The following is a 27,209-nucleotide window of genomic DNA, read 5'->3' on the forward strand; positions in this document are numbered from 1 at the left end:
AACAAATACTATGAGGATCCTCAGTTCTCCAGCAGTTGTCATGTTGCACCATCCATGTGTCTTGCTAAAGTCAATCATATTTACATTGACTTCCAGCACCTTTTTGAGCCAAAATACCCAAAACATTTCAGAGGTTAAGAAGCTACAGGCTCACTTTGAGGCTGGCCTTATGCTAGCCTTTCACAATTTTGCATCTCCTGCTGAGGCCTGCATCTCCTGCTGAGTCCTGCAGCTCCTGCTGAGGCCTGCAGCTTCTCAAGAACATGCTTAGCCCTGGCTGCATGATATGGATGTTTAAATGAACTGGCAGCAACAAAGTTTGCATAATGACTGCACCGGAAGTGAAATGTGTGGATAAATGATGCATCACAATTTTCATGTTTGTTTACAGTGGTTACCATATTTTTGCAGCCTTTATTTCAAGAAATGAAATAGAATTCAAGTTGAAACAATAAACTGACAAAACACATTAATAGACTGAATAAAGCATGAACTTCTTTGAAAAACACAATCTGCATACTTCTTAACACAGGTAGATGCTGATGTATATTCTCAACACCTCTTTTATAGGACAATGCATTGACGTCATTTTTATGAATATTTGTAGTCATGCTCCTTCACTTTAATATGTGCCTTAAATTTTTTAAAATTAAGCCTTTATTTTAAATGGTTTAACATTAAGAGGAATTTTGCATAAGTCTATTAAACATTCATATGAGAACAACACCATACTTGAAAAATATGCCCCACTTGCATTTGAACTGGTGTAAAATAACAGGAAAAAATTTCCCACACAGCCATACAGAAATGAAAAAAATAGAAAAAAAGCCAGGTTTTGATGTCTATCAAACACTTACACTGAGATTTTAAATTCAGAAATAAAGGCATAATGAAGTAATTTCCTTCGCAATATGAAATGGCAATTATAATTGTTTATTTGCTCGGTAATAGTTCTCACCATTAGATGATTAACTTATCAAAGCCTTCCATGTAATAATTAGCACAGTGGAGTAAGCTTCATTAAAGGAGCCATTTTTTGACACAATTTCAAGCTGGACATTCACCCAGCATGCTTTGGGAAGTTAGGATCAGGGCTGAAGGAAGAAAAGCTTGTTTTACAATTAAAACCTGCTAAACTGTTGCAAAGCATCAAAACCATGCAATACCATCAAGAAGGAAGAATGACATTGGACTATATTTTCATCACTGGTTTGGGAATCACAATTTGGGCCATTTTCTGATGTTGCATTCCAGAATTCTAAAAAGCAGCCCGCTCATCTGGTATTTTTGTTTTTGGAAGTTTGGTGTAGGCTGGAATTGGGGCCACCACCTCCCAAGGCAACAGAAGCAGGCAGCTGGCAGGTTTGAAGGACTGTTTACTGGGACATTAGCCCAGTCGTATCTATGGATATGTGGCCTTCTATCCCTCACATTTCACCTCTCCACCCACTCTCATGCCCCTTCAAATGTCCCATTACTGCTCAATGCCTATGCCCCTTCAGATATCCAATGCCCACCATATCTCTCATTTCCTCTTAGATCTCCCATGTCCCCCATGCATCTTCCATTTTAAGAAGTTTAACAACACCAGGTTAAAGTCCAACAGGTTTATTTGGTAGCAAAAGCCACACAAGCTTTCGGAGCTCTAAGCCCCTTCTTCAGGTGAGTGGGAATTCTGTTCACAAACAGAGCATATAAAGACACAGACTCAATTTACATGAATAATGGTTGGAATGCGAATACTTACAACTAATCAAGTCTTTAAGAAACAAAACAATGTGAGTGGAGAGAGCATCAAGACAGGCTAAAAAGATGTGTATTGTCTCCAGACAAGACAGCCAGTGAAACTCTGCAGGTCCACGCAACTGTGGGAGTTACAAATAGTGTGACATGAACCCAATATCCCGGTTGAGGCCGTCCTCGTGTGTGCGGAACTTGGCTATCAGTTTCTGCTCAGCGACTCTGCACTGTTGTGTGTCGCGAAGGCCGCCTTGGAGAACGCTTACCCGAATATCAGAGGCCGAATGCCCGTGACCGTGATATTCCTGATAGGAACATAGGGTCAAGAGTAGGCCTTTCAGCCCATCGAGCTTGCTGCATCATTTAATACGATCATGGCTGAGCGGACACTTCAATGCCTTTTACACCCAGCATCTCCATAGCCCTTTACGATATTGTCAATCAGGAATCTATCAATCTCTGCTTTAAACGTTCAATCAGCTTGTTATTGGCCCTGATTTTGCCAGCATGGCTGCCCTGAAATCGGGGTGGGTGAGGCTCACAGAACGGCATTCCCCGTTGACCTCGGCCACGATCTTACAAGCCTCGGGCGGCCGTGATGGTAAAATCAGGGCCATTGTGTGTGATTACAAACCACACAATAGGAATTTCACTGACACTGAAATAAAATGTCATGAAGTTGTTGAGGAAACTCCAAGCTTCAGATAATACTGGAAGGCGTTATTTGAAGGATAAGTATGGGAACATGAGTTCATATATTTAGGGTTGAATATAATGAAACCATACCATAAAATATCACATGTACCAATAGACAAAGAAAGTATAAAAAAGAGGAAAATATGAATAAAACTGTCATATTGACCGTATCCGTGAGACTCCGACACCAGGCATTGAGTGATTTGGGATCGACAGCATGCCCACAGGACATTCCTATTCTCAGAACAGTTGGATCATCATCTCCTAAAATGGATAACTGTTATTTACAGGCAATCTTTAAAGGATTTTTTTAAAAAATTTAAAAACTACACTTTTACAGCAAAAATATTTATTGTCTTTTTAATACTTTCATTCTATGGGACTCAAAGCTAAATCCAGTATTACATTGTAGCTAGTTTCATATTGATTATTAACTCATTGCAAAACATTCTAGCTGCAGCTTCTAATTATAACCTTTGGCAAACATGCATTGTCAGATATGAAACCATTGTGATACTTGCTATTTACATAGCTATTGATTGCCAAGTGATGGGTGTAAATTGACACAAAACTTAGGGCACAATTTCACACTGTCCAGTTGGGTGCGTGCCCGATCCAGAAGTATGTGAAATCACATGAGAAGGTGCCAAGCACACATCCAGATGTTGTCTCGCACTTGCACTATATTTCTGTCGCAGGCGCAAGTGCAAATTGCGTATACCCCCGCTGACAATCAGAAAGCTAATTTAGATGTGAAAAGCACAATTGACCTGATTACTATGTTGGCCTGTGCAATTTTTACGGGCAGGCAGCCATCCAAGGGGGCTCGGATGACCATAGGCTACTCTCCCCTTTGAGAGGCAGAGTGCTGATTGGTGGGGATATTACCTGGGAGTCACCCCACCTCAGGTAAGGTTGAGAAGGTGGGCCTTCATGAACAACCTCAGGCAGGGATTGAACCTACACTGTTGGTGCTGCTCTACATCACAAACCAGATGTCCAGCCAACTGAGCTAACCAACTCCTGTACCAGCTAAGGTTATTCATGAAAGCCTCATCTTCTCAACCTTGCCCCTCGCCTGAGGTGTTGCGATCCTCAGGTTAAATCACCACCAGTCAACTCTCCCTCTCAAAGGGGAGAGCAGCCTACAGTCATCTAGGACAATGGCAACTTTACTTCCTTAAAAGGGGGGTGGAGCAAAAGGCAGACCGAGTCGGTAGAAGTTTTTGAAAGTTTGGTTTGGAGCATTGTGAGCATTTTCACTGCTTTTTTGTAGGTTTGTGCATCTAGTCTGTAATTGTCAGGGCATTTCAGTCTTGTGACATCTGAGATTTATGTCCCTCTAGCATGGTTCAGCCCCATTAGCATCCCTACAGATGGGTATAATCTACTCAGCTGGGAGTACCTCTTCTGAGGACAGGAGGCCAGGTGGTCAAAGACATCACCTCAGAGCAGAGGCACAAGCACAAGATGCTCAGGACTAGCAGAAATGGCAAAGGGGACATCCCGCAGAAGATGCCACTACCCAGCTACCAACGTATACAGGCAGCAATCCAACTACCTTGACATGACAGAGGTCCAGTGCACCGTTCCTCAGTTCCCCGCACTGGACTATGCCAACTCAGAACCCACTCTTGCTGAGCACAGAAAATCACTGAACCTTTTCCGGCACTGGATCCATGTGTGCCAGACCAGTTCATGGCTGTTGATCTCAGCTGCCACCTCTACCCAGGCTTCCTTGGTGGGTGGTCTTCTCCTTTCATCCTGCACCATGAGGGTGTCTCTCCTGGCAGTCACTACCTCCCCAAGGGCATATAGGCAATCACCTGAAGTGCTCTCCTGCCTGCAGTGACTTCCTGGTGCTGCTGCCATCATGATGCAGACCTGCCTCTGCCATTGGATCTGGTGCCCACCATGCTCCCGGCCTCACTGGCCCCTATCCACACACGTTTCATGCTGGCTGCCACTTAGTGGCCAACCAGCCTAGCGTGATCACTAATTGGTCTCGAGCTGGACTGGGAAACGCAGCTGCACCCTGTCTAGTCCGTCGTAATTTCTGTGTCCTCACGAAAATTGCCACAAATGGAATCATAAGGCCCAATCTTACTGGCTGTTTACACCACTTTAGAGAATTTGGTGGCCAGCCAAATCTCCATTCAATGCGATGGGATGGGAAAATCCCACCGGCTTGAAAGGTGGTGAACTTTCAGCCATAGAGTCTCTTTCTTTAAATTCTTTATGTGATGTGAGTATCATTAGGAAGGCCAGCGTTTGTTGCCCATCCCTAATTGCCCTTGGACTAAGTGGTTTATGTGACTATTTCAAAAGGGAACTAAGAGTTTTGGTGGTAAATCTAATTACTAGAAAGCATTTGTTCACATAGGGCCCGATTTTACCATTTCGGGCGTGAAAACATGGTAAAGTCGGGCGTGAGGTCATTAACGTGATCCGCGACCTCGTCTTTACCGAGGACCTCAATGGCCACGATCTGATTCGCGTCTGAAACAGGCGCAATGGCGATTTACATGTATTTACGTGCATTTAAATTGAATTAATGAACTGCCCGCCCAGCTTTATCAGCATTTCCCACTTTACCATCGGGTCGCGCGTCCAGATTCGGCGCGAAACAGACCTTTGCCGACCAGGTCTGTTTTGGACGCTCCAACTTCTGAAGAGGTAAGTTCAGCGCTTCCAACAGCTCTCTGACTCAGATCGGTGGTGGTGGAGTGGGTGGGGAGGGAGGCGGGTCAGATCACTCTCTGGTAGCGAGGCGGCGGGGGGGGGCAGGAGAAGGGAGCCCGACCATTTTCTGGTGGGGTGGGGGAGGAGGAAGCGGGTCAGATGTATCTCTGGTGGGGGGGAGGGGAGGAGGGAGGCCCAATCATTGTCTGGTGGGGGAGGGGGGAGGGAGGCCAGACGGATTTTGGGGGGGTGCAGGAGGTGTCCACTGTCGCTCTGCGGGTGATCGGTGGGGGGAAAGGGAGCAGAGGGTCGCGATTGGTCGGGGTAGTGGGGGGGGGTGGATAAGGGGGACAGTTATGTTGTGGGGGATGGGGTGATGTCTGTGGGAGCATTGCTCCCGTTTTTCGCTCCCGGGCCGCTTTATCCGCTTTGTGTGGCCCGGGAGCGATGTGACAGGGGCGCAATTTTCAAATTTTTTTCCTCACTGCGCATGCGCAGTTCAGAGCTCTGATCATTTGAGGCGTGATAAGCCCCGCCCACAGCGCAATTCAGACCCACGATTCTTTTTCCAGGCTAAGTGCGTATGGGAGCGCCTGAAAGTAGATTTCCAAGTTGGATCTGAATTGCGCCCAGATTCAGCTCTTAGAATGAAAATGGTAAAACCGGGCCCATATAGTATGCTCAATGATCCAAATATTGATCCGAACACTGGAAATGCAAATACCATGTATTCTCCATGGAACCTTATGAGGCTGAAATAATTTCTTCACAGTTACCAAAAGCAATGATAAAATGGAGGCACAATGGCAGAGCAGTTAGCACTGCTATCTCACCGTGCTAGGGACTCGGGTTCGATCTGGCCTCAGGTGACTGTCTGTGTGGAGTTTGCACATTCTCCCCGTGTCTGCGAGGGTTTCCTTCCCCAGACCAAAGATGTGCGGGTTAGGTTGATTGGCGATACTAACGTGTCAGGAGGATTGGCAGTGTAAATATATGGGGTTAAGGGAGTAGGACCTGGGTGGGATTATTGTTGGTACAGGCTCGGTGGGCTGAATGGCCTCCTTCTGTACTGTAGGGATTGTATGATTCTATATGAAGTCGCCAAGCCTCTAGGATCAAACTGGAGTCTCTAGAAGTTTACATTTCTCCAAAAACACTTTGAGTAAGCCAAGTGATTAATTGTCGTAGGAGTGAGGGCGTGGTCACTTCTTCAAAACATGTTCTTGAATTTGTTTTGCCTGTTAGTTACTAAGGGCAGCACGGTAGCACAGTGGTTAGCACTGCTGCTTCACAGCTCCAGGATCCCGGGTTCGATTCCCAGCTCGGGTCACTGTCTGTGTGGAGTTTGCACATTCTCCTCGTGTCCGCGTGGGTTTCCTCCGGGTGCTCCGGTCTCCTCCCACAGTCCAAAGATGTGCGGGTTAGGTTGATTGGCCAGGCTAAAAATTGTCCCTTAGAGTCCTGGGATGTGTAGGTTAGAGGGATTAGCGGGTAAAATATGTGGGGGTAGGGCCTGGGTGGGATTGTGGTCGGTGCAGACTCGATGGGCTGAATGGCCTCCTTCTGCACTGTAGGGTTTCTATGATTGATTCTATGATTATTATCAAAGACAGCGGATCATGTGGTGAAAATCAGGAATACATTCAGCCAGGGTTGTTAACCCTTAAAGCAGGACTTATGGTGAAAACCAAAACCCCCTTCAATTAAGATTTATGCATCAACGATTTATATATTGGGTTAGAAAGAGTGGTGTCCAAATTTGCGGACAATACTAAAATAGGAGGGACAATAAATCATTCTGAGGACCAAAGGGGATATTGGAATAGAATTCTGGAGCTGGGAGCCAAGACAAAACATGTGGTCATCTCTGGTACGTTGCCGGTGCCACGTGATAGCGAGTTGAGGAACAGGGAGAGAGTACAGTTAAACATGTGGTTGCAGGGATGGTGTAGGAGGGAGGGTTTCAGATACGTGGATAATTGGAACACATTCTGGGGAAGGTGGGACCTGTACAAACAGGACAGGGTGCACCTGAACCAGAGGGGCACCAATATCCTTGGAGGAAAATTTGTTATGGCTCTTCAGGGGGGTTTAAACTAATTTGTCAGGGGAGTGGGAAAAGGAGTTGTAGTCCAGAAGTCAGTGAGGGTGGTGAGGTATTGGGGAAGGTATCAGGGTCAAGGGTGGGTACCGGTAGACAGGACGGTGGGTTGAAGTGTCTCTACTTCAATGCAAGGAGCATCCGGAACAAGGTAGATGAACTTGGGGCGTGGATTGGTACTTGGGACTACGATGTTGTGGCCATTACGGAGACGTGGGTAGAACAAGGACAGGAATGGTTGTTGGACGTTCCGGGGTATAGATGTTTCACTAAGTGTAGGGAAGCTGGTAAAAGAGGTGGAGGAGTGGCATTGTTAATCAAGGATAGTTTAACGGCTGCGGAAAGGCACTTCGAGGGGGATCTGCACACTGAGGTAATATGGGCTGAGGTTAGAAATAGGAAAGGAGCGGTCACATTGTTAGGAGTTTACTATAGGCCCCCAAATAGTAATAGAGATGTGGAGGAAGAAATTGCTAAGCAGATTATGGATATGTGTGGGGGTCACAGGGTAGTTGTCATGGGGGACTTTAACTTTCCAAATATTGATTGGAACCTTTGTAGGTCAAATAGTTCGGATGGGGCAGTTTTTGTGCAGTGTGTACAGGAGGGTTTCCTGACACAATATGTGGATAGGCCGACAAGAGGTGAGGCCACATTGGATTTCGTACTGGGAAATGAACCGGGCCAAGTGTTAGATTTGGTTGTGGGATAGCACTTTGGAGATAGTGACCACAATTCGGTGTCTTTTGTTATTGCAATGGAGAGGGATAGGGCCGTACGGCAGGGCAAGGTTTACAATTGGGGGAGAGGTAATTATGATGCGATTAGGCAAGAATTAGGCGGCATAAGTTGGGAACAGAAACTGTCAGGGAAAGGAACTAATGAAAAGTGGAACTTTTTCAAGGAACAAATACTGAATGTCCTTGATAGGTATGTCCCTGTCAGGCAGGGAGGAAATGGCCGAGTGAGGGAACCATGGTTCACGAAAGAGGTGGAATGTCTTGTGAAAAGGAAGAGGGAAGCTTATGTCGGGATGAAGAAACAAGGTTCAGATGGCTCGATTGAGGGTTACAAGTTAGCAAGGAATGAGCTGAAAAAGGGGCTTAGGAGAGCTAGGAGGGGACACGAGAAGTCCTTGGCGGGTCGGATCAAGGAAAACCCCAAGGCTTTTTACTCTTATGTGAGGAATAAAAGAATGACCAGGGTGAGGTTAGGGCCGGTCAAGGACAGTAGTGGGAACTTGTGTATGGAGTCAGTAGAGATAGGCGAGGTGATGAATGAATACAGGCTAATAGACTGGAGGAAATAGATGTTCGGAGGGAGGATGTACTGGCAGTTTTGAATAAACTGAAGGTCGATAAGTCCCCTGGGCCTGATGAAATGTATCCTAGGATTCTTTGGGAGGCAAGGGATGAGATTGCAGAGCCTTTGGCTTTGATCTTTGGGTCCTCGCTGTCCACGGGGATGGTGCCAGAGGACTGGAGAATGGCGAATGTTGTTCCTCTGTTTAAGAAAGGGAATAGAAATGACCCTGGTAATTATAGACCGGTTAGTCTTACTTCGGTGGTTGGTAAATTGATGGAAAAGGTCCTTAGAGATGGGATTTACGACCATTTAGAAAGATGCGGATTAATCCGGGATAGTCAGCATGGATTCGTGAAGGGCAAGTCGTGCCTCACAAATTTGATAGAATTTTTTGAGGAGGTAACTAAGTGTGTTGATGAAGGTAGGGCAGTTGATGTCATATACATGGATTTTAGTAAGGCGTTTGATAAGGTCCCCCATGGTCGGCTTATGATGAAAGTGAGGAGTGTGGGATAGAGGGAAAGTTGGTCGATTGGATAGGTAACTGGCTGTCTGATCGAAGACAGAGTGTGGTGGTCGATGGAAAATTTTCGGATTGGAGGCAGGTTGCTAGCGGAGTGCCACAGGGATCAGTGCTTGGTCCTCTGCTCTTTGTGATTTTTATTAATGACTTAGAGGAGGGGGCTGAAGGGTGGATCAGTAAATTTGCTGATGACACCAAGATTGGTGGAGTAGTGGATGAGGTGGACGGCTGTTGTAGGTTGCAAAGAGACATAGATAGGATGCAAAGCTGGGCTGAAAAATGGCAAATGGAGTTTAACCCTGATAAATGTGAGGTGATTCATTTTGGTAGGGCTAATTTAAATGTGGATTACAGGGTCAAAGGTAGGGTTCTGAAGACTGTGGAGGAACAGAGAGATCTTGGGGTTCATATCCACAGATCTCTAAAGCTGTCCACTCAAGTGGATAGAGCTGTGAAGAAGGCCTATAGCGTGTTAGCTTTTATTAACAGGGGGTTGGAGTTGAAGAGCCGTGGGGTTATGCTGCAACTGTACAGGACCTTGGTGAGACCACATTTGGAGTATTGTGTGCAGTTCTGGTCACCTCACTATAGGAAGGATGTGGAAGCGCTGGAAAGAGTGCAGAGGAGATTTACCAGGATGCTGCCTGGTTTGGAGGGTAGGTCTTATGAGGAAAGGTTGCGGGAGCTAGGGTTGTTCTCTCTGGAGCGGAGGAGGCTGAGGGGAGACTTAATAGAGGTTTATAAAATGATGAAGGGGATAGATAGAGTGAACGTTCAAAGACTATTTCCTCGGGTGGATGGAGCTATTACAAGGGGGCATAACTATAGGGTTCGTGGTGGGAGATACAGGAAGGATATCAGAGGTAGGTTCTTTACGCAGAGAGTGGTTGGGGTGTGGAATGGACTGCCTGCAGTGATAGTGGAGTCAGACACTTTAGGAACATTTAAGCGGTTATTGGATAGGCACATGGAGCACACCAGGATGATAGGGAGTGGGATAGCTTGATCTTGGTTTCAGATAAAGCTCGGCACAACATCGTGGGCCGAAGGGCCTGTTCTGTGCTGTACTGTTCTATGTTCTAATCTCTACAGTACAGGAGGGGGCCGTTCAGCCCATCAAGTCTGTACTAACCACAATCCCACTCAGGCCCTATTCCTGTAACCCCATACATTTATCCTGCTAATCCCCCGACACTAGGGTCAATTTAACATGGCCAATCAACCTAACCTGCACATCTTTGGAGTGTGGGAGGTAACCTGGAGGAAACACACGCTGACACGGGGAGAATGTGCAAACTCTACACAGACAGTCACCCAAGGCTGAAATTGAACCCAGGTCCCTGGCGCTGTGAGGCAGCAGTGCTAACCACTGTGCCATTTTTATAATGTGAAATAGAAAGTAATATAGAATTCAACGGCAGCACCAATGTTAATACAAGCCCACTAAAACATGCCAGCCACTGAATAGTTCTTCTGTTAGTTCTCGCCACACATTTTTTTTTTCTCTCAGTAAGAAGTCTCACAACACCAGGTTAAAGTCCAACAGGTTCATTTGGTACCACGAGTTTTTGGAGCGCTGCCCCTTCATCAGGTGAGTATGTTTTCTCTCACATCGTTTATTTTCCACTCCTTTACTTCCTAAATATTACCTCAATTTCTGGTTCGATCTCTCAAACTACATCCCCTCTCTCCGACAACTTTTGTACTCCTCTTCGAACCACATTCTGGTTAAAATGCCTGAATGACTTGTCCCTTCCCCCTTCCCACCGAGACGGATTCTCTTATCTGTGATCTCATCCTTTCTATTAACAAATACCAAAGCACCGTCTCTGGGATCAAAGTTGCCGCCGCCCTGCTCAGAACCAGACATACTGTACCAACACACTCATCCAACGTTTAGTAACAAAGGCACTCCAACTGGAACTGAGATATATATAGTACGTCAAAGGCAATAGGTCGAATTGACGGCGAATTACGTGGGAAAAAAGGGCTGGTCGAATTTGGGAACAATCTGTGCTTAGTTTCAGTTTCATCCCAATGATAATTTGCGTGAAATATTTTATGGCCATTCATTGATTTTTGCAGGTTGGTGCATTTTTGTAATAAGAGCAATGATTTGAAGTGTGAATATTTGGAATGCTGCTATGTTTAGCCGCTTTAAATATTCATGTTGGGTTTATCTCTCCATCCACTTTTCTGATGCCACATCCTGTCTCACAAAGATTGCCTTCTACCTTCCTGTAACTGTGCTTGTCTCCACTCTGCTTCCTTTTACCTGCCCCTGTGACCCTTGCCAAAACTTTTGTTACATCCAGGTTCAAGTTTTCGAGTGTGCCCCTCGGCGGGCTTCCCACCGTCCACTCTCCGTGAATTGGAGGTTATCCAAAACTCGGCCACCTGGATGGTCACTTGCACTTGGCCGCACGCTCCTCAGTCTCATCCTGTGTCAAAATGCCCCATGGCCTCGCACAGAAAATCCCTTCTTTGCCACTACAACTTCACCGAGAATGTAGAGAAGCCCGTTTCACTAGTTGTTCAAGTAACTAAAATGCCCGTTTCACTAATTGTTCAAGTAACTAAAATGGTTATATCTCCCTGTATAAGTCTTGTCTGGATACCTCTATTTTGAATTACTATAATTAAAACAATAATTACTGAAATCATCGTATGCTTGGATGGTTAGATTATTCATTTATCCAAATGTACAGATTTATGTATTACCCTGAAATCATTTAAACATTTCTTTTACATAATTTGCTTATCAAAATAAAACTAAGCAGCTATCGTTTTCAAAACATTATTAACATTTTCAATTAAAAAAATATAATTTTATTCCCTCGCTGCAAAATTTAAAAAAAATGTAAACACTTGTGTAAGTAATGAAAATGTTATTTATATCAAGGTATGATATAGCCCAGAAGAGGTTATTTAACCATTTGCACCAATGTCAGCAAAAAGTGGACACACATCTTTCATAATTACCGCAATGTAATTAAATAATAAACTTTTTAAGCATGTGCAACCAATATAAAAACACCTTTACGATGAGTTTCAACTAAATTATAATAACAGTCAACAAAGGTGATTATTTAGAAAGTGAAAAATGATCTGAAACTAAAACTTTCAAGTGGTAGTTTAAAATGTGTCACATACATGTTAGTATTAGCGGGGGGGGGGGGGTTAATTTAAACATAGGAGCATACATAGAGACATATGAATTAAGAGCAGAAGCAGGCAATTCAACCCTTTGAGCCTGCTCCGTCATTCAATCAGATCATGGCAGTTCTTTCTTTCTCCCCACCTGTTCCCCATATCCCTTTAATCCGATTTTTATCAGAAATATATTATCTCCTTGAAACCATTTAATGATTCACACTCCACCAGGCTGTGTGGCAGTAAGTTTCATAAATTCTGCGAGAAGTAGTTCCACCTCATCTCAGTTTTAAATCTACTGCCTCTCAACCAAAACCTGAGACCTTTTGTTCGAGATTGCCCCACAAGGGGAAACATTTGATCTACATTTACTGTATCAATCCCTTTTAGTATTTCCCCTCTCATCCTTCTAAACTCCAGTGAGTAGAAGCCCAAATTGTTTAATCTCTCCTTATATGAATCCTTTCATCTGCAGAATCAATCTGGTGAACCTCCTCTGAACTGCCTCCAATGCCACTGCATCTTCCTCAAATAAAGAGACCAAAACTGGACTAAATACTCCAGATGTGGTCTTACCAACACCCTATACAATTGCAGGAATACTCCTCTACTTTTATACTCCAGTCCTTTTGCAATAAATGCCAACATCCCTTTTGCTTTTTTATTATATGCTGTACCTGCATATTAACTTTCTGCGATTCATGAACAAAGACACCCAGATCCCTCTGTTCGGACACATTTTGAATCTGCTTTCCATTTAGATAGTAATTTGATTTTCTATTTTTTCAGCCAAAATGTGGATAACCTCACACTTATCCACATCAAATCCATCTGCCAAATTTCTCCGAGTCAATCTATATCCATCTGTAAAATCTTTACCCGCTCACTTCACTTCACTGCCTGCTTTCCCACCAATATTAGTATCATCTGCAAATTTTGCTATGTTACACTCTGCCCCTGCTTGCAGATCATTTATATAGATTGTAAACAGTTGAAGTCTGAGGACTGACCCCTGCTAGTTGTTGCTAGTAACTGCTCGTTACATTTCACCAGCTAGAGAAGGATCCATCTATCTCACACTTTGCTTATGTCAGTCAACCAATCCTCAATCCAATCTAGTACTCTACCCCTAATCCCTACGATCTCACCTTCTGGATCAGTCTTTTTTTGCGGCTCCTTGCCAAATGCCTTCTGGAAGTCTAGATATACCACATCCACAGGTTCCCCATTGTTCTCATTGCTGGTTTTGTCCTCAAAGAACTCAAGCAAGTTTGCCAAGCATGAGTTATCCTTCATAAAACCATGCTGACAATAGGGGATTGAGCTTTGTCTTTCCCAATGTTCAATCATCTCCTCCCTAATGATTGATTCCAGCAACTTCCCCACTACAAAGGTCAAGCTAACCGGCCCATAGTTTCCTACTTTCTGCCTCTTTCCCTTTTCGATTAGGGGCAGCACAGTAACATGTTCCCAAACCATTGGGACCTTACCAGAATCCAAAAAAAATTTGAAATATATGGGCCGTCCTCATGTGTGTGGAACTTGGCTATCAGTCTCTGCTCAGCGACTCTGCGCCGTCGTGTGTCGTGAAGGCCGCCTTGGAGAACGCTTACCCGAATATCAGATATTCGGGTAAGCATTCTCCAAACACGACGGCGCAGAGTTGCTGAGCAGAAACTGATAGCCAAATCCTGCACACATGAGGACGGCCTCAACCGGGATATTGGGTTCATGTCACACTATTTGTAATCCCCACTGCCTGCCTGGACCTGCAGAGTTTCACTGGCTGTCCTGTCTGGAGACAGTACACATCTCTTTAGCCTGTCTTGATGCTCTCTCCACTCGCATTGTTTGTATCTTAAAGACTTGATTAGCTGTAGGTATTCGCATTCCAACCATTATTCATGTAAATTGAGTTTGTGTCTTTATATGCCCTGTTTGTGAACAGAATTCCCACTCACCTGAAGAAGGGGCTTGGGGCTCCGAAAGCTTGTGTGGCTTTTGCTACCAAATAAACCTGTTGGATTTTAACCTGGTGTTGTTAAACTTCTGAATTTAAACCTGGACAGAACTTTGGTTCTGCAGCTGCTTGGTTGATGGAAGGTGACAGTGGATCTTTACAGCTAATTGCAGGTACAAGCAATATTTTAGGTTCTAGAAGCTTGGGGTATTGGGGGTGGGAGTTGAGGATATCATGTGACATCAACTTTGATTTGGACACAGGATATACATTATTTTGTCTGGATTATTGCGATGGTTATGGTTTCAACCATTAATATGTTCAACAGTGCTTTCAGGCTCTTTTGTCCTCACAGACTGATCATCTCCATTGTCCAAGACCTGGCATTGGGAATATAAATAACCTTTGTTTAATTCCTTGGGATTTAATCTCTGCAGTCACAGGGTGATTTAGTGGTCCTTTAGAAATAACGCGGTGGCAGCTGTTCTGAATGTCAGGAAGCTCCTTTTGTTTGAGCCATTGCCAGTCATATGTTCAGTCATTTTAAGAAGTCTCACAACACCAGGTTAAAGTCCAACAGGTTTATTTGGAATTACGAGCTTTTGGAGAGTTGCTCTTTTATCAGGTGAGTGGAGAGGTAGGTTCACAAACACAGCACATATAAGCTAAGACACAATTGCAAGATAATTACGGATTGGAATGTGAAGAATGGTTGGAATGCGAGTCTTTACATTCTTCACATTCCAGTCCATCGCTGACATCTCCACATCACAGTCATTTTAAAGCCTTTGTCCAGTTATATATTCAGGCCTCACTGATGGCACACCCCCAACATGGGTTTCCTGTTGGCGAGGGGTGCATTCAATGAGAAACCTCGTTGATAACAGCGGGACCAGATGACCTATCTGCCAACCAATGGTGGGCCGCCTCTACAGGTAAATTCTGCCCATAGCGTGAGGTCTTAGCTCTGGGACATCCACCATAGCCTTGGGGAAAGAATGAATACTCTATTTTATTTTTTTAATGATGTCTTAAGAATGAAGAATAGAAAGTGAAGAAGTATACATACATTATCTCATTCATGCTGGGAGAAGAAACACAGCTAGCAGGGACAGTGGCAGTTCCCTGCTGCATTTCCCTTTATCGAGGTTTAAACCCAGGACAGTGCATCAGCAAGGGCATTGTCTGGTCCTGGGATATGGAAGGTTAAGTGACTTGGGGAGGATTTGAAATTCATCTCTGTGAGGAAGACTATTCGATTGTACGGTCCTGCGTTCCCCCTGTTGGGGATCCGGCATAAGTTTCAGAACTCTACATGTCCAACATGGCGGCACGGTAGCACAGTGGTTAGCACTGTTGCTTCACAGCTCCAGGGACCTGGGTTCGATTCCCGGCTTGGGTCATTGTCTGCGTGGAGTTTGCACATTCTCCTCGTGTCTGCGTGGGTTTCCTCCGGGTGCTCCGGTTTCCTCCCACAGTCCAAAGATGTGCAGGTTAGGTTGTTTGGCCATGCTAAAATTTTCCCTTAGTGTCCTGAGATGCGTAGATTAGAGGGATTAGTGGGTAAATATGTAGGGATATGGGGGTAGGGCCTGGGTGGGATTGTGGTCGGTGCAGACTCGATGGGCCAAATGGCCTCTTTCTGTACTGTAGGGTTTCTATGATCTTTCTATGAACTCTTGATTAAGTATCTCTGGGGATTTTACAGGCTCATTAGCCCCCAGAGAGTGAGTGATAGTTAAGTTGCTGTGGGTGATCCACAAGGGAATGCTGAACATCTCATTCTGTGGCTTTCAGAACCTTGGGTGACAGGGCTGAGCTTTCCTTGTCCAGATTAGCTCCTGTCTGTTCACTTTGTTAAACCTGTGGGTTCAGCTATTCAGACCCAGGGATTAGTTAGGCTGATTGTCAGGAGCGTGAGGCAAGGCTGGTAGCAGTTAAATGGGGCCAAGAAATTAAAATAACTTATGGCAGCGACTGCATTCACAGTTTAAGGGGAACATACTGTGGATGCTGGACTCTGAAATAAAAATAGAAAATGATGGAAAATCTCAGCAGGTCTGACAGCATCTGTGGAGAGAGAAATGAGCCAACTTTTCGAGTCAGGATGACTTTTCATCAGAGCTGAAGATAAGGAAAATAGGACATGATTTATACGGTGAGGTGGGAGGTCGGGGGTGGGCAGCTATAATTGATAGCGGTGGCATAGACAAAAAGACAGAGGGAATGTAAATGGTGAGGATAAAGGCTAGGAATTGTGCTGATAGCCCATTGAGAGAATGTGTAAATAACAAAACAAAGTTGCAGAGGGTAGGAATGTGGTAGTTGACCTGAGTGGGGTGGTGGAGTAGGACTGGAACAGGGAAAGTTTCACTACCCCATAAAAAGACAGGTATGACTGGGACCCATGCGAGCCACACTTTTTATTTGGTGGAAGACAGAGGAGTTAAAGGAGAAATTGTTGAGTGAGATTAAAGAAGAAAGTGTTGAGTGAGAGAACCAGTTCAGCCAGACTGAGGAGAGTGTGGTGGATGGGGATTATTCACGTTTCTGTCTGAGGAAGAAGGGAAGAGCTCTCAGGCCATCTTGGTGGGGAATGCAGGTGTAGAGGGATTGGATATTTTGATTCACAGTTTAATGTGGGGTTAAAATAGTCTGCCCCTAGAATTGGGTTGCCCAAGTCTATCCCGAGATTTAAACATTAGCAACTGCCTTCCAACCCCTGGAATGCGCACTAAAATAACTTGTGAAATAAAAACAAAACAATTGAGACCCGCCCAAAAAAATGTATTATAATTTCCCGTAAAACCAAGTCGCGCAGTCACCGGATCGTGAGTTAATAGTAATTTAAAACTTGAACCAGGGCAGTGCTGCAAAACTAATCTAGTCGGAACCGAAAATGAAAGTTTAGGGTGGTGTTCTGCTGCAACCGAGACACCACGGACATTTCAAATAATAAAGGAAACCGTTTCTTATATAGTTATTTGCTGTGATCCAAGGCAGTAAGTGTTCCGCAAGTTTTAGGGGTGAAGTGTTTGATGATGAATTTGATTGTTCTAGTTATACAAACGGTCAGATTCCTGGCCTGGGTCATTTTTCACAGGTTGCCTTTGCGGACCTGGTTCCTGTCTCTGTTTTGGAAGGTGTGGCCCAGCAAAATTATTGGTAAAGTGGAGTTTAATTATCTCTGTTAATGAAAGGATAATCTTTTAATGCTGAGACGCCAATCAAATGAATTATTTCAGCGATTGGATGTCACTTTGTAAACAACAGTACAGGAGGAGATTCTCCCCCTGGCGTTCCAATGTATGTAAGGATGTTACAATTCTTTCTGTACTTGTTTGCAGCGGCCGTGGGAACTATGGGCAATAAACAAGGTTTAAACGGACCAGGTAAGGCTATCATAAACAACATAGTGAAATACAAAAATAAAGCCTGGAAATAGTCCTCAAAAGTAGCATATATAGAGAGAATGGAATAGTTATCTGTTAAACTAGAAATAGAAATAGGAATAGTCCACATGGCCTGTGGAGGCTGTTACATCATTCAATACCATCATGGTCCATCTTAGACAGCGGGTGGGATTTTCCAGCCTCACTCCATCCCAAGACTGGAAAATCCCGCCCAACGTCAATGGATCTTTGCATGGTCCGGCCCCCACCTGCTATGGCGGGCAGGATGGGAAAATTCCACACTTTTCCATTTTTCGTCCTGTTCACCATGTCTCTTAATTCTGTCTATTCAATCCTTAAATATAGTCAATGTTGGAGCATCCACAGTCTTCTGGGGTAGAGAATTCCAAAGATTTGCAATCCTTTGAGTGAAGTAATTTGTACTTGGCTCAGTCCTAAATGATTGTCCCATTATCCTATGATGGCCCCCATGTTTTAGGTTCCCCAGCTAGCAGAAAAAACCTCTCAGCATCTATCTTATCAAGCCCCTTAAGAATTTTATAGGTTACATTAAGATTCCGCCAGTGGCATTCTGCACCATGCCATTGCAATTCCCTGAAGCTCATTCTACCAGCATCCCCCTCACAGAAGAAAAATTAAATTAAATTGTCCCTTTTGAAAAACATAGATTCTGTGTCCTTTCTGATGCAATAGTGGATGGTAAACTGAGAAATATTGCACATATTGCCTGCTCCAGGCTGGAAAGATCCTGACATGTAAAAGATCATGGGACAATCAACTTCACAACCACTGGCAGTGCAATCTTTGCCCTTGTCTGAGGCTGCAGCAGATGCCGGGGGGGAATTTTCCCACCCCACCCACCACGGGAATCGTAGCTGGCGGGGGGTGGACCATGCAAATGTCCATTGACCTCGGGCAGGATTTTCCGGTTTTGGGGTGAGTGCAGCTGGAAAATCCCGCCCAGATTTCCATAAACAACACCTTAATGAAGAGGAGATTTGTGGCCCCCTGTCCTTTTCTGAGGTTGAGGTAAGGAATTTGCTTCCTGAACACCTTCAGCTGAAAGCATCTCCTATTCTGAGTCCATCTCCCCCTCCTCGACCCACTTTGAGCTGCACGTCCAGGTCTGTGTCACATCATCTTAGCTCATTTTCCTTGTGCTGTAGGCCAACGGGGATGCAAATCACTGCACCCAGGTCTAGAAGTAAGTGGCTTGTGCAGAATCCTTTAAATCTGCATGACATTCTTCAGCATGTGCTACACCACTCCATATCGACTTCAATAACTTTAAACAACTCTGGAACTCACTGAAAACTTCCACAATCACAGCAGGGAGTGGCACAGTGGTTAGCACTGCTGCCTCACAGCACCAGGGACCCAGGTTCAATTCAGCCTTGGGGGACTGTCTCTGTGATGTTTGTATGCTCTCCCCATGTCTCATGGGTTTGCTCCCATAGCCCAAAGATGTGCAGGGCAGGTTGATTGGCCAGGCTAGTGTCCCAGGATATGTGTGTTAGGGGGATTACTGGAATACATGGGGATATACGAGGATAGGGCCTGTATAGGATGCTCTGTTGGAGAGTTTGTGCAGACTCAATGGGCCAAATGTCCTTCTTATGCACTGTAGGGATTCTGTGAAGAGCCAGTAAAAAATTCTCAACAATTCACCTGAAAGTAGTTGAAGATCCTTTTAAACATGTTGGTAGATGCTTCTTCCTGCTATTGGGTGAGTGTTCAGCTGCATATGTTTAAGGGAGGGCATTAGCCTACCAACTAATTCCAAAATGACAGTACTGATTTCAACTCAGTATTACATGTTGATCATTGTAATGGCGAGTATGTGTATTGGCATCACAGACATCATTTTGGATGACAAAAAGCACTTGTAACACCAAAAATCAGACACTATGGAGCAGAATTTTGCAGCCTCCATTTACACCATACTTACAGAAACAAGATCTGAGGAATAAATCCAAGTCTTTCCAGCCAGTCACAATATAACCTGCCTCTCTAGTCAGCTGTGTCATCCTGTCCAAGAGGTGTCTTTCTCTGTGTTCTGTGAGCCTTTTACTGCATTCCATAATTGTCTACTCTCTAGTGGGGAGTTGTCCCCTTGATTCCCATTGACTCCAGTTTTACCAGGGTTCCCTGTTGCCCCACTCAGTCAAATGTTGCCTTGATGTCAAGAGCAGTCACTCTCACCTCACCTCTGGAGTTCAGCTCTTTTGTCCATGTTTGAACCAAGGTTGTAATGAGATAGCAAGTTGAGTAACCTTGGCAGAACCAATCAGGGTGCCAGTGAGCAGGTTACTGCTAAGCAAGTGCTGCTTGATATCACTGTTGATGACCCCTTCCATTTCATTACTGATGATCAAGTGTAGTCTGATGGGCTGGTAATTGGTTGGATTGGGTTTGTCCTGCTGTTTGTGCGGAGGATATACCTGGGCAACTTTTTGCATTGCTGGATAGATGCCAGTTTTGTAGCTGTACTGGAACAGTTTGGCTAGGGGCGCAGCAAGTTCTACAGCAGAATAGGCTTCAGTCCTATTGCTGGAATATTGTCAGGGCCCAATGCTTTTGCAGTATTCAGTGTCCTCAAATATTTCTTGATATAATGTGGAGTTAATCTGTGATGCTGGGAACCTTCAGAGAAGGCAGTTTCTTCAGCCTGTCCTTTTGCACTAATGTGCTGGGCTCCCCCATCATTGAGGACAGGGATAATTGCTGAGCCTTCTCTCCAGTGAGTTGTTTAATTGTCTACTACCATTTATGACTGGATGTGGCAGGATTGCAGAGCTTGGATCTGGTCTTTTGGTTGTGGGATTGCTTAGCTTTGTTTATCACTTGTTGCTTATGCTGTTTGGCATGCAAGCAGTCATGTGTAGCAGCTTCAACAATTAGGCATCTCATTTTAGGTATGCCTTGTGCTATTCCTGGCATGCCCTCCTACACTCGTCATTGAACTAGGGTTGATCCCCTGGCTTGGTGGTGTTGTGATCCCAGTTGATATTACTGCTGGATGGGAAATTTCCAGCATGGAAAGAAAAGTATTTCTTTTCCTTCTCATCGTATCCTGAATATCTCTGGTCATCCATGGTTCTCTTGGCTTGTTACTCCTTCCTATCACCTTAGAGGGACCATGCTGGGCTTGTGCCCTCTCCAGTTCCCTTTTGAACGCGCTCCACTGCTCTCTACAGATTTCCCCACTAGTAGCTGTTCCCAGTCTACAATGCGGGGCTACTGTGCACGCGCCGCTCTCAGCGCTGACAGATCGGCGCATGCGCAGTGGCTCACTCAGCGCTATGCTGCTGACCTCTCCAGCGGGAATAGGCCCCACCCACTGTTTTTATTGTGATTCGCACTGAGGCACTCTGTGATGCACAGAATGTGGCAGATTCATTCTGAAAATCCTGCTTAAAAAGTCTTGCTCCGGGGCTCCTGATGGGTAGGATGACGTCTCTTCACTGGAGAGGGGGGTTGGGGGGGATCTGACGCCTCTTCCCTGAGGGGAGGGGGGTGGGGGGGATGTGATGTCTCTTCCCTGGGGGGGGGGGCAAGGGGGGGATGTAACATCTCTTCCCTCAGGGGGGGTGGGTGGGGGGGATGTGACGTCTCCACCACCCCCAGGGGCAGAGACGTCACATCCCCCCCCCTACACCCCCCCCCCCCCTTCAAGGAAGAGACGTCACATTCCCCCCCCCCACTGCCCCCCCCCCCCCCCCCTCAGGGAAGAGATGTCACATCCCCCCCCCCCCCTACCCCCCCCCCCCCCCCTCAGGGAAGATGGGTCATCCTACCCATCAGGACCCCTGGAGCAAGGCCAGGATCCAGGATCGCAAGATGCTTTCGACGGACACCAGTGATCAAGGTAGGTCGGGGGCCCGGTGGGTCCGATCCCGGGGTGGGGTCTGCTGGCGGGGCCTGCGTCCCAGGGTGGTCCGATCGTGGGGGGGGGGGGGTGGGCTGCCGGGGTGGTTCGCGGGGGCGGTCCGCGAAGGGTGGTCGGGGGCGATTCGGCGGTTCAGTTGCTGAGTTGAAGCCCTATCGGACTTGAATTCAGCAACACGGTAAATGCGCGGGCGCCGATCGGATCGGAGCCTCGTAAAGTGGGAATCCTTGGGTAAGTTGGGCGCGGGCTTCATTATGCCGATTTAAATGCATGCAAATGCATTTAAATCGGCCCGCTGGCCGATTCGGGCGCGCACCGGATCGGCGCCCGGATCGGCCGTTGGTAAAGGCGCGATTGGCCTTGGGTCTGGTCTGGTCTGCATTTTAGGCCCGACGCCCAACTTTACCACGAAACTTTGGTAAAGTTTACTCAGGTTTTTATGCAAATTCGGCACTTCGAATTTTTTTTGGGAGAATCCTGGCTAATATTTCTAGATGTGTTTTAAATGCTGTTGCTAATTTCTAACAATTTCTAATTTCCAACAATACTTTTTGCCTGTATTCTTTCTCTCCTTATTGTAATGTACTTTGATATGTCTTCTTACATACAAGGAACACCATCTAAATGCTTGTTATAAAGAAAAACCAAGCAGAATGTTTACAGTTCTAACTAGCCTTTCCTTTTCTGTGCAGGGTTTGTGGGCCTATCTAATCAGGGAGCCACTTGTTTTCTGAACACGTTGCTTCAGACATGGTACATGACCCCAGAAGTTCACAGCATCATTGTCAAGTAGGCATTAGGTTTCTTTCATCCTGTTCATAGTGTTTATTCTGTAGAAAAATCTCAAACTGGGAAGTTTTGTCAACTCCTATTTGGAAATTTAGAAACAATTGTATTTTGCCATCAGATCACGGGAGACTAGAATCAATGCTTGATGGGATTCGTGAATACTGGAATTTGGAGCATTCCAGTGCATTTTGGACACACTGCACCTTTCAGTACCCAGGCAGTGGAGCAGGTGTGGGTGTTGAGGAGAAGTGGGTGGGGTGGGGGGAGAGGGTGGTGGAGGTGGAGAACAATGGCAGAGGAGAAATAGGGTGACAACAAGTCCATAACCTGAAACTGCTCATTATTTAGTACTGAATACTAATCAAATTCAGAATGACCTGTATAGCATATAGAAAAGTAATAATGTTTGATGAGTGTACAGTTTTTGAGAATATAAAAAAACATTCTTGGATTCAGTAGAGAAGCTACATTGTGCATCTAATTATGCTCTGTTACCCCACGATGACTACCTCTTGTTATTAAATGTTAAATGTTGTTTGTGCAGCATTTACATTGCTCATTTTCAATAGCACAAATAATGTACAAAACAAATTGTTTATCATATTAGAGTTGCCACATAGAATGATGTTTTCAATTGTCAACAAAGGGAAAGAAATATCCATAAAATGCAAAGATTAATCCACTATTTAAAACTGAGTAGTAGATAAAGCATTAATCAGTGTTTCGTTTCTGCTAAAAGTGTGAAGTTCCTGTCTATATCACAGCATATAAGTTAACTCAAAAGTTAACAAGGATTGAAGCTTACTATATTAACAGGACTATCTAATGAATATAGTGTTTGTGTGCTTTTTGGAATAAATATGTTCCAAATGAGTTTAAATACTAAAATGGATTCCCTATTTTTTATTTGCATGATTTCTCCACTAAAATTATCGTCAGAGGAATTTTGCCACCATTGTTTATGTGCCAAGTACTTACTTTTATTTAAAAGATGATTGTTAACCATTTAGAAATTTAGAAAGATTAACAATTTATCCTTTGGGAAATCCAAGATTATTCTGTTTCTTAACTGCAAATGGGTTTGGTTTTTCTAAAATGTAAAAACTCCCATATTTTTTCAGCTTCAACGAAGACACAGAGTTTATGTTTGAATTAAAAAGCCTCTTTGAAAAATTAGAAAGCAGAAATCAAATGCCTTTGAGGACAAATGAATTGACCACAAGCTTGAAACTGAATGGTAAGCAATGGACAATCGATCCATTTATCTCATAAGTATCTATATATCTACTTATCCATCCTCCATCAGAGAAATTGTTTCTTCAGTTCTCAGTATTCTGCTCCTGGTCCATTTGTCACTTTTCAAGAATTGAGTTGCCCCCTTTAAGTGAAGTCAATGTTGAGTAGACAAAGCCAACACTTACTTGATATTTCTCATTGTGCAAAATAAATACAAAGGCTAAGCTGGTTATCAATGTTGTATGCCAGTAAAGAGAAAGTGATAAAGTAATACTTCGGACAGAATTTTATGGTGCCAGTGGAATCCTGGCAGGCTGGAAGCTAAAAATCACTTTACTGACGTCAGAAATCGGGTTGAAATCTTCCTCACCTGACTTTCATGACGGGTGTGCGAATGGGTCAGTGTTAATAAATGAGAAGAGTGACTTACCCTGGCTGCACAAAGAAGGTCATTCATTTTCTTCCTACACTGGATGCCCACCCTCTTGCGCAAGGAGCTTGCGCTTACCAGCATTGCCACCATGCTGAGTTGGTGACCTAGCTTGTCGATAATCTGACAGCCTAAGGGTAGAGAATTTAGCATGGCCAATGCACCTAACCAGCACGCCTTTTGGACTGTGGGAGGAAACCAGAGCACCCGGAGGAAACCCACGCAGACATGGGGAAAACGTACAGACTCCGCTCAGACAGTGACCCAAACCGGGAATCGAATCCGGCTCCCTGGCACAGTGAGGCAGCAGTGCTAACTACTGTGCCACAGTGCCACCCTTATTACAGAATATTACAGATATTACAGAAGTCTCATAAATGAATAAGCATTTAGCTAGTTTAATGGTAACATAGTCACCTCTGAATCCAAATTCTTGGTTCAAGTCCACCCTTATATAAATCCATAAGTATTGGCAGAAGTTCATTTCTGCTACTTTTCACTGAAGCCAACACATATTAGGAATTCCAAATCAAGATCGCCTCTCCTTTACTCAATTCAGTTTTCAGAGTTGTGGTCATGCCATGATTGCATAGACCTGTATGTTCACTTAAACACAATTTCTAACTATTCTTCCTTTTAAGTTTTTGAGCAGCGTGATATAGAAGAATATTTTCGCTATCTGATTAACAAACTGGCTGATGAAGTGGATCGAGGACATGAGATTCTCAAGGTAAAGTTCATCTTTGGTAGTGCTTACATGCACTTTCTTTTTGAAAATGTGTCAACTTCTCAATTTTTCTTGTTCTGTTTTTCCCATGCAGATTTATGTGTGTCTCAACTTTTTCCTTCCATTTTTCCTTATCTTCCTCATTTTAATGTCCTTTCAAATGGTTGCTATTTCTATAGTATTTTACCCACGAACAAATTAGGCATGACTGCTTTATTCATTATCTTCTTCCTAAATTAAAGCCTGGGGCAAGATGGGAACCAAAGTGCGTGGGAATGAAAGTGGATAAAGGGCCAGGGTTGATAAAACCATCCAGGACATGTTGTAACATATATAAATGAAAGAAACTCGAGATTGGGAGTGAGCAAGAGAAATTGAGAAGGAAGGAAGGGGTCGCAGGGGAGCGGGGGGGTCAGATTGATGAAAAAGCAAACTGTATGTAGTTAGCGCAATTTACTTTGAATAGCTATATTTGCAGTATGTTATTTTGCTGTGTTTGTGTGATAACTGACTGACATTTTACTTGCTGTATAGTGTCACAGTTCATACAATGGTCTGACCTTCTATGCTCCTCTCCTTTACTCAACTCAGTTTTCAGAGTCGTGGTCATGCTGCGGTTGCAGGTCACCCATCTTTCTCAGATACATATTCCGCCCATACACCACTGTGTGTTCTGCTACTTTAATGCAGCTTGCACTGGAGAATGCAAACAGGAAAAACAACAGGAAATGCTGACAAGCTCACTACAGCAAAATTGCCCCCTTTGATCATTTTTATATTTTCAACTCTGTCCTGGAAACGCCTTTCCTCTTACACAATAATTTAAAACACTAAAGTCAAACACTAAAGTCACAGTAAATGGTATATTAACCGAGATCTGTCAAAAGAATTGATGTTTACAAACCCTTTTATAATGCGTCATTCATTTTCCCATCAATATCACCCTAGGTGATCCTTTACTTTATTTTTGTTTCTCTATAAATACTTTATCGCTATTTTACAAAAATATTTAGCTACTCTAATACTCCACATGCTATCTACAGTACTCCTAGATATTTTCTACCAGCCAATAGGTACGGCATTTACAAGCAGGAAGCTGTGTCATGCTCTGTGAATGGCCCTATCTGTCAATCTAAAAGAAATGTTTTTCAGTTCCAGTGCTCTGAGAAATGACAGGGCATAATCTCAGCAATTCAGCCAATGTGTGCTCGTGAACTCCAGGCTTAACTCTGGTAGATCATATGGTTCAGTGGGTGGACTCCTCCTTTGGTAGACCATTACTAGTGCCCATTGCCACTAGCGGCACATCTTGGCTATCTCTTTGCCCCAGGGGCCAGAAAGTCCTGTGTCTGAGTGCCAGTTCTCAGGTGGGTTGGGGGTGAGTTGATTCCCCCCACTCCCAAAGGAAACCCCCATTTATTCCATCAACCTTCTTTATTCGAGTATCAAACACCTCTCATAAATTTTTTTACAACTTCATGACTCTAGGTTATGATATAGGGCTCAAAATCTAAGTAGACCACATGTCCATCAGGCAAAAGGCTGCTATGCCACACCTCACTGGACATTACAGTCTCCAAAGATCTACTGATCTTCTGTGGAGCTGATACCCAGACTTCTTGATGTAAGGAATTGTATCTCTGAAACTGATCCTCCTTGTTTTTGCCATTTTAAGGGATGAGCATAGGTTCCATTCTTATAGGAGGTGCAGAAAGTGCCTGTAACAGTTGAGAATTTTGAACCATTCTGCCACACGGCTTATTAGGTTATGAGGGGAGTGTTATGAAGAGTTTTGTGTCCCAGGTATTTTGCCCTCTTCCACTGCCCCCCAGCCCCTTTAAATTTAAAATAGACTTAAATATTTGTCAATGGGATTAACGAAGCATCTGGATTTTTTGAGCTGGGATTCAAAGTATCAGTTTTTCTTTCAATATCGTATTAAATCCTGAATGACAGATCATGGGCTCTGTGTTCATTGGCCTGTGTCTTCTAGCTCTATCAGATCACAATAGTTCAATCCCTGGAGTGTTCAGAGTGCACAACACTTGTTGAGAATGACTGTTTCTTTCTGGATCTACCGTTATCGATTCATTCAGCTGACCCTTCACTGAAGATTAACTGTCTGGTAAGTTAAAAAAAATCATGAAACAATTAATTTAAAGTCATATTTTGTATTCAGATAAATAAAAACAATTTTACTGTAATATGATAAGCACCCTCTTTCTCCATTCATTCTATTTGTTGAATTTAGTACAACTAACACTTTGGCTATCCATAGCTTCACTATATTAATCCAAAGTAATCCACACTTAAATACCATCTTGCAGAGTAAAGGATTTAAACCACATTGAATGTGGTCGATCCTTCATTGATTGATATTCTTGGATTCCTCATTTCCTCTGATCTCAAACAACATGGTGGTGGAAAATTAAATGGCTAAATGGGAGGAGACGACTTCATAAATATCCCATCCTCATTGATGGCAGAGATCAACATGCTGTGTTAGAGACGAGGTTGAAGCAGTTTCTCTTGAGCCAGAGGTGCTGAGTGGATTCTCAATATGGA

The 27,209-nt window shown here is 44.2% G+C and overlaps 1 protein-coding gene across 8 annotated transcripts in view; it reads left to right on the forward strand.

The window, feature by feature from the left end:
- Window positions 1-9,930: 9,930 nt before the first annotated feature.
- LOC144491370 (ubiquitin carboxyl-terminal hydrolase 47-like) overlaps window positions 9,931-27,209 on the forward strand; it is a 52,089-nt gene continuing 34,810 nt past the window's right edge. Inside the window, exons 1-7 of one of the 8 annotated variants that reach the window (XM_078209090.1) lie at window positions 11,035-11,132; window positions 14,149-14,333; window positions 17,508-17,552; window positions 22,155-22,251; window positions 23,373-23,488; window positions 24,559-24,647; window positions 26,638-26,769. In XM_078209090.1, the coding sequence (XP_078065216.1) occupies window positions 14,297-14,333; window positions 17,508-17,552; window positions 22,155-22,251; window positions 23,373-23,488; window positions 24,559-24,647; window positions 26,638-26,769 (516 nt within the window). In that variant the 5' untranslated portion in view covers window positions 11,035-11,132; window positions 14,149-14,296. Of the gene's footprint in view, window positions 10,639-10,908; window positions 11,133-14,148; window positions 14,334-16,983; window positions 17,326-17,507; window positions 17,553-22,154; window positions 22,252-23,372; window positions 23,489-24,558; window positions 24,648-26,637; window positions 26,770-27,209 lie in introns of those variants that run through there. The other 7 variants (XM_078209091.1, XM_078209092.1, XM_078209087.1 and 4 more) reach the window with 7 other exon arrangements.

The sequence above is a fragment of the Mustelus asterias genome, chromosome 3, assembly GCF_964213995.1.
Source record: "Mustelus asterias chromosome 3, sMusAst1.hap1.1, whole genome shotgun sequence".
NCBI classification, from domain to species: Eukaryota; Metazoa; Chordata; class Chondrichthyes; order Carcharhiniformes; family Triakidae; genus Mustelus; species Mustelus asterias.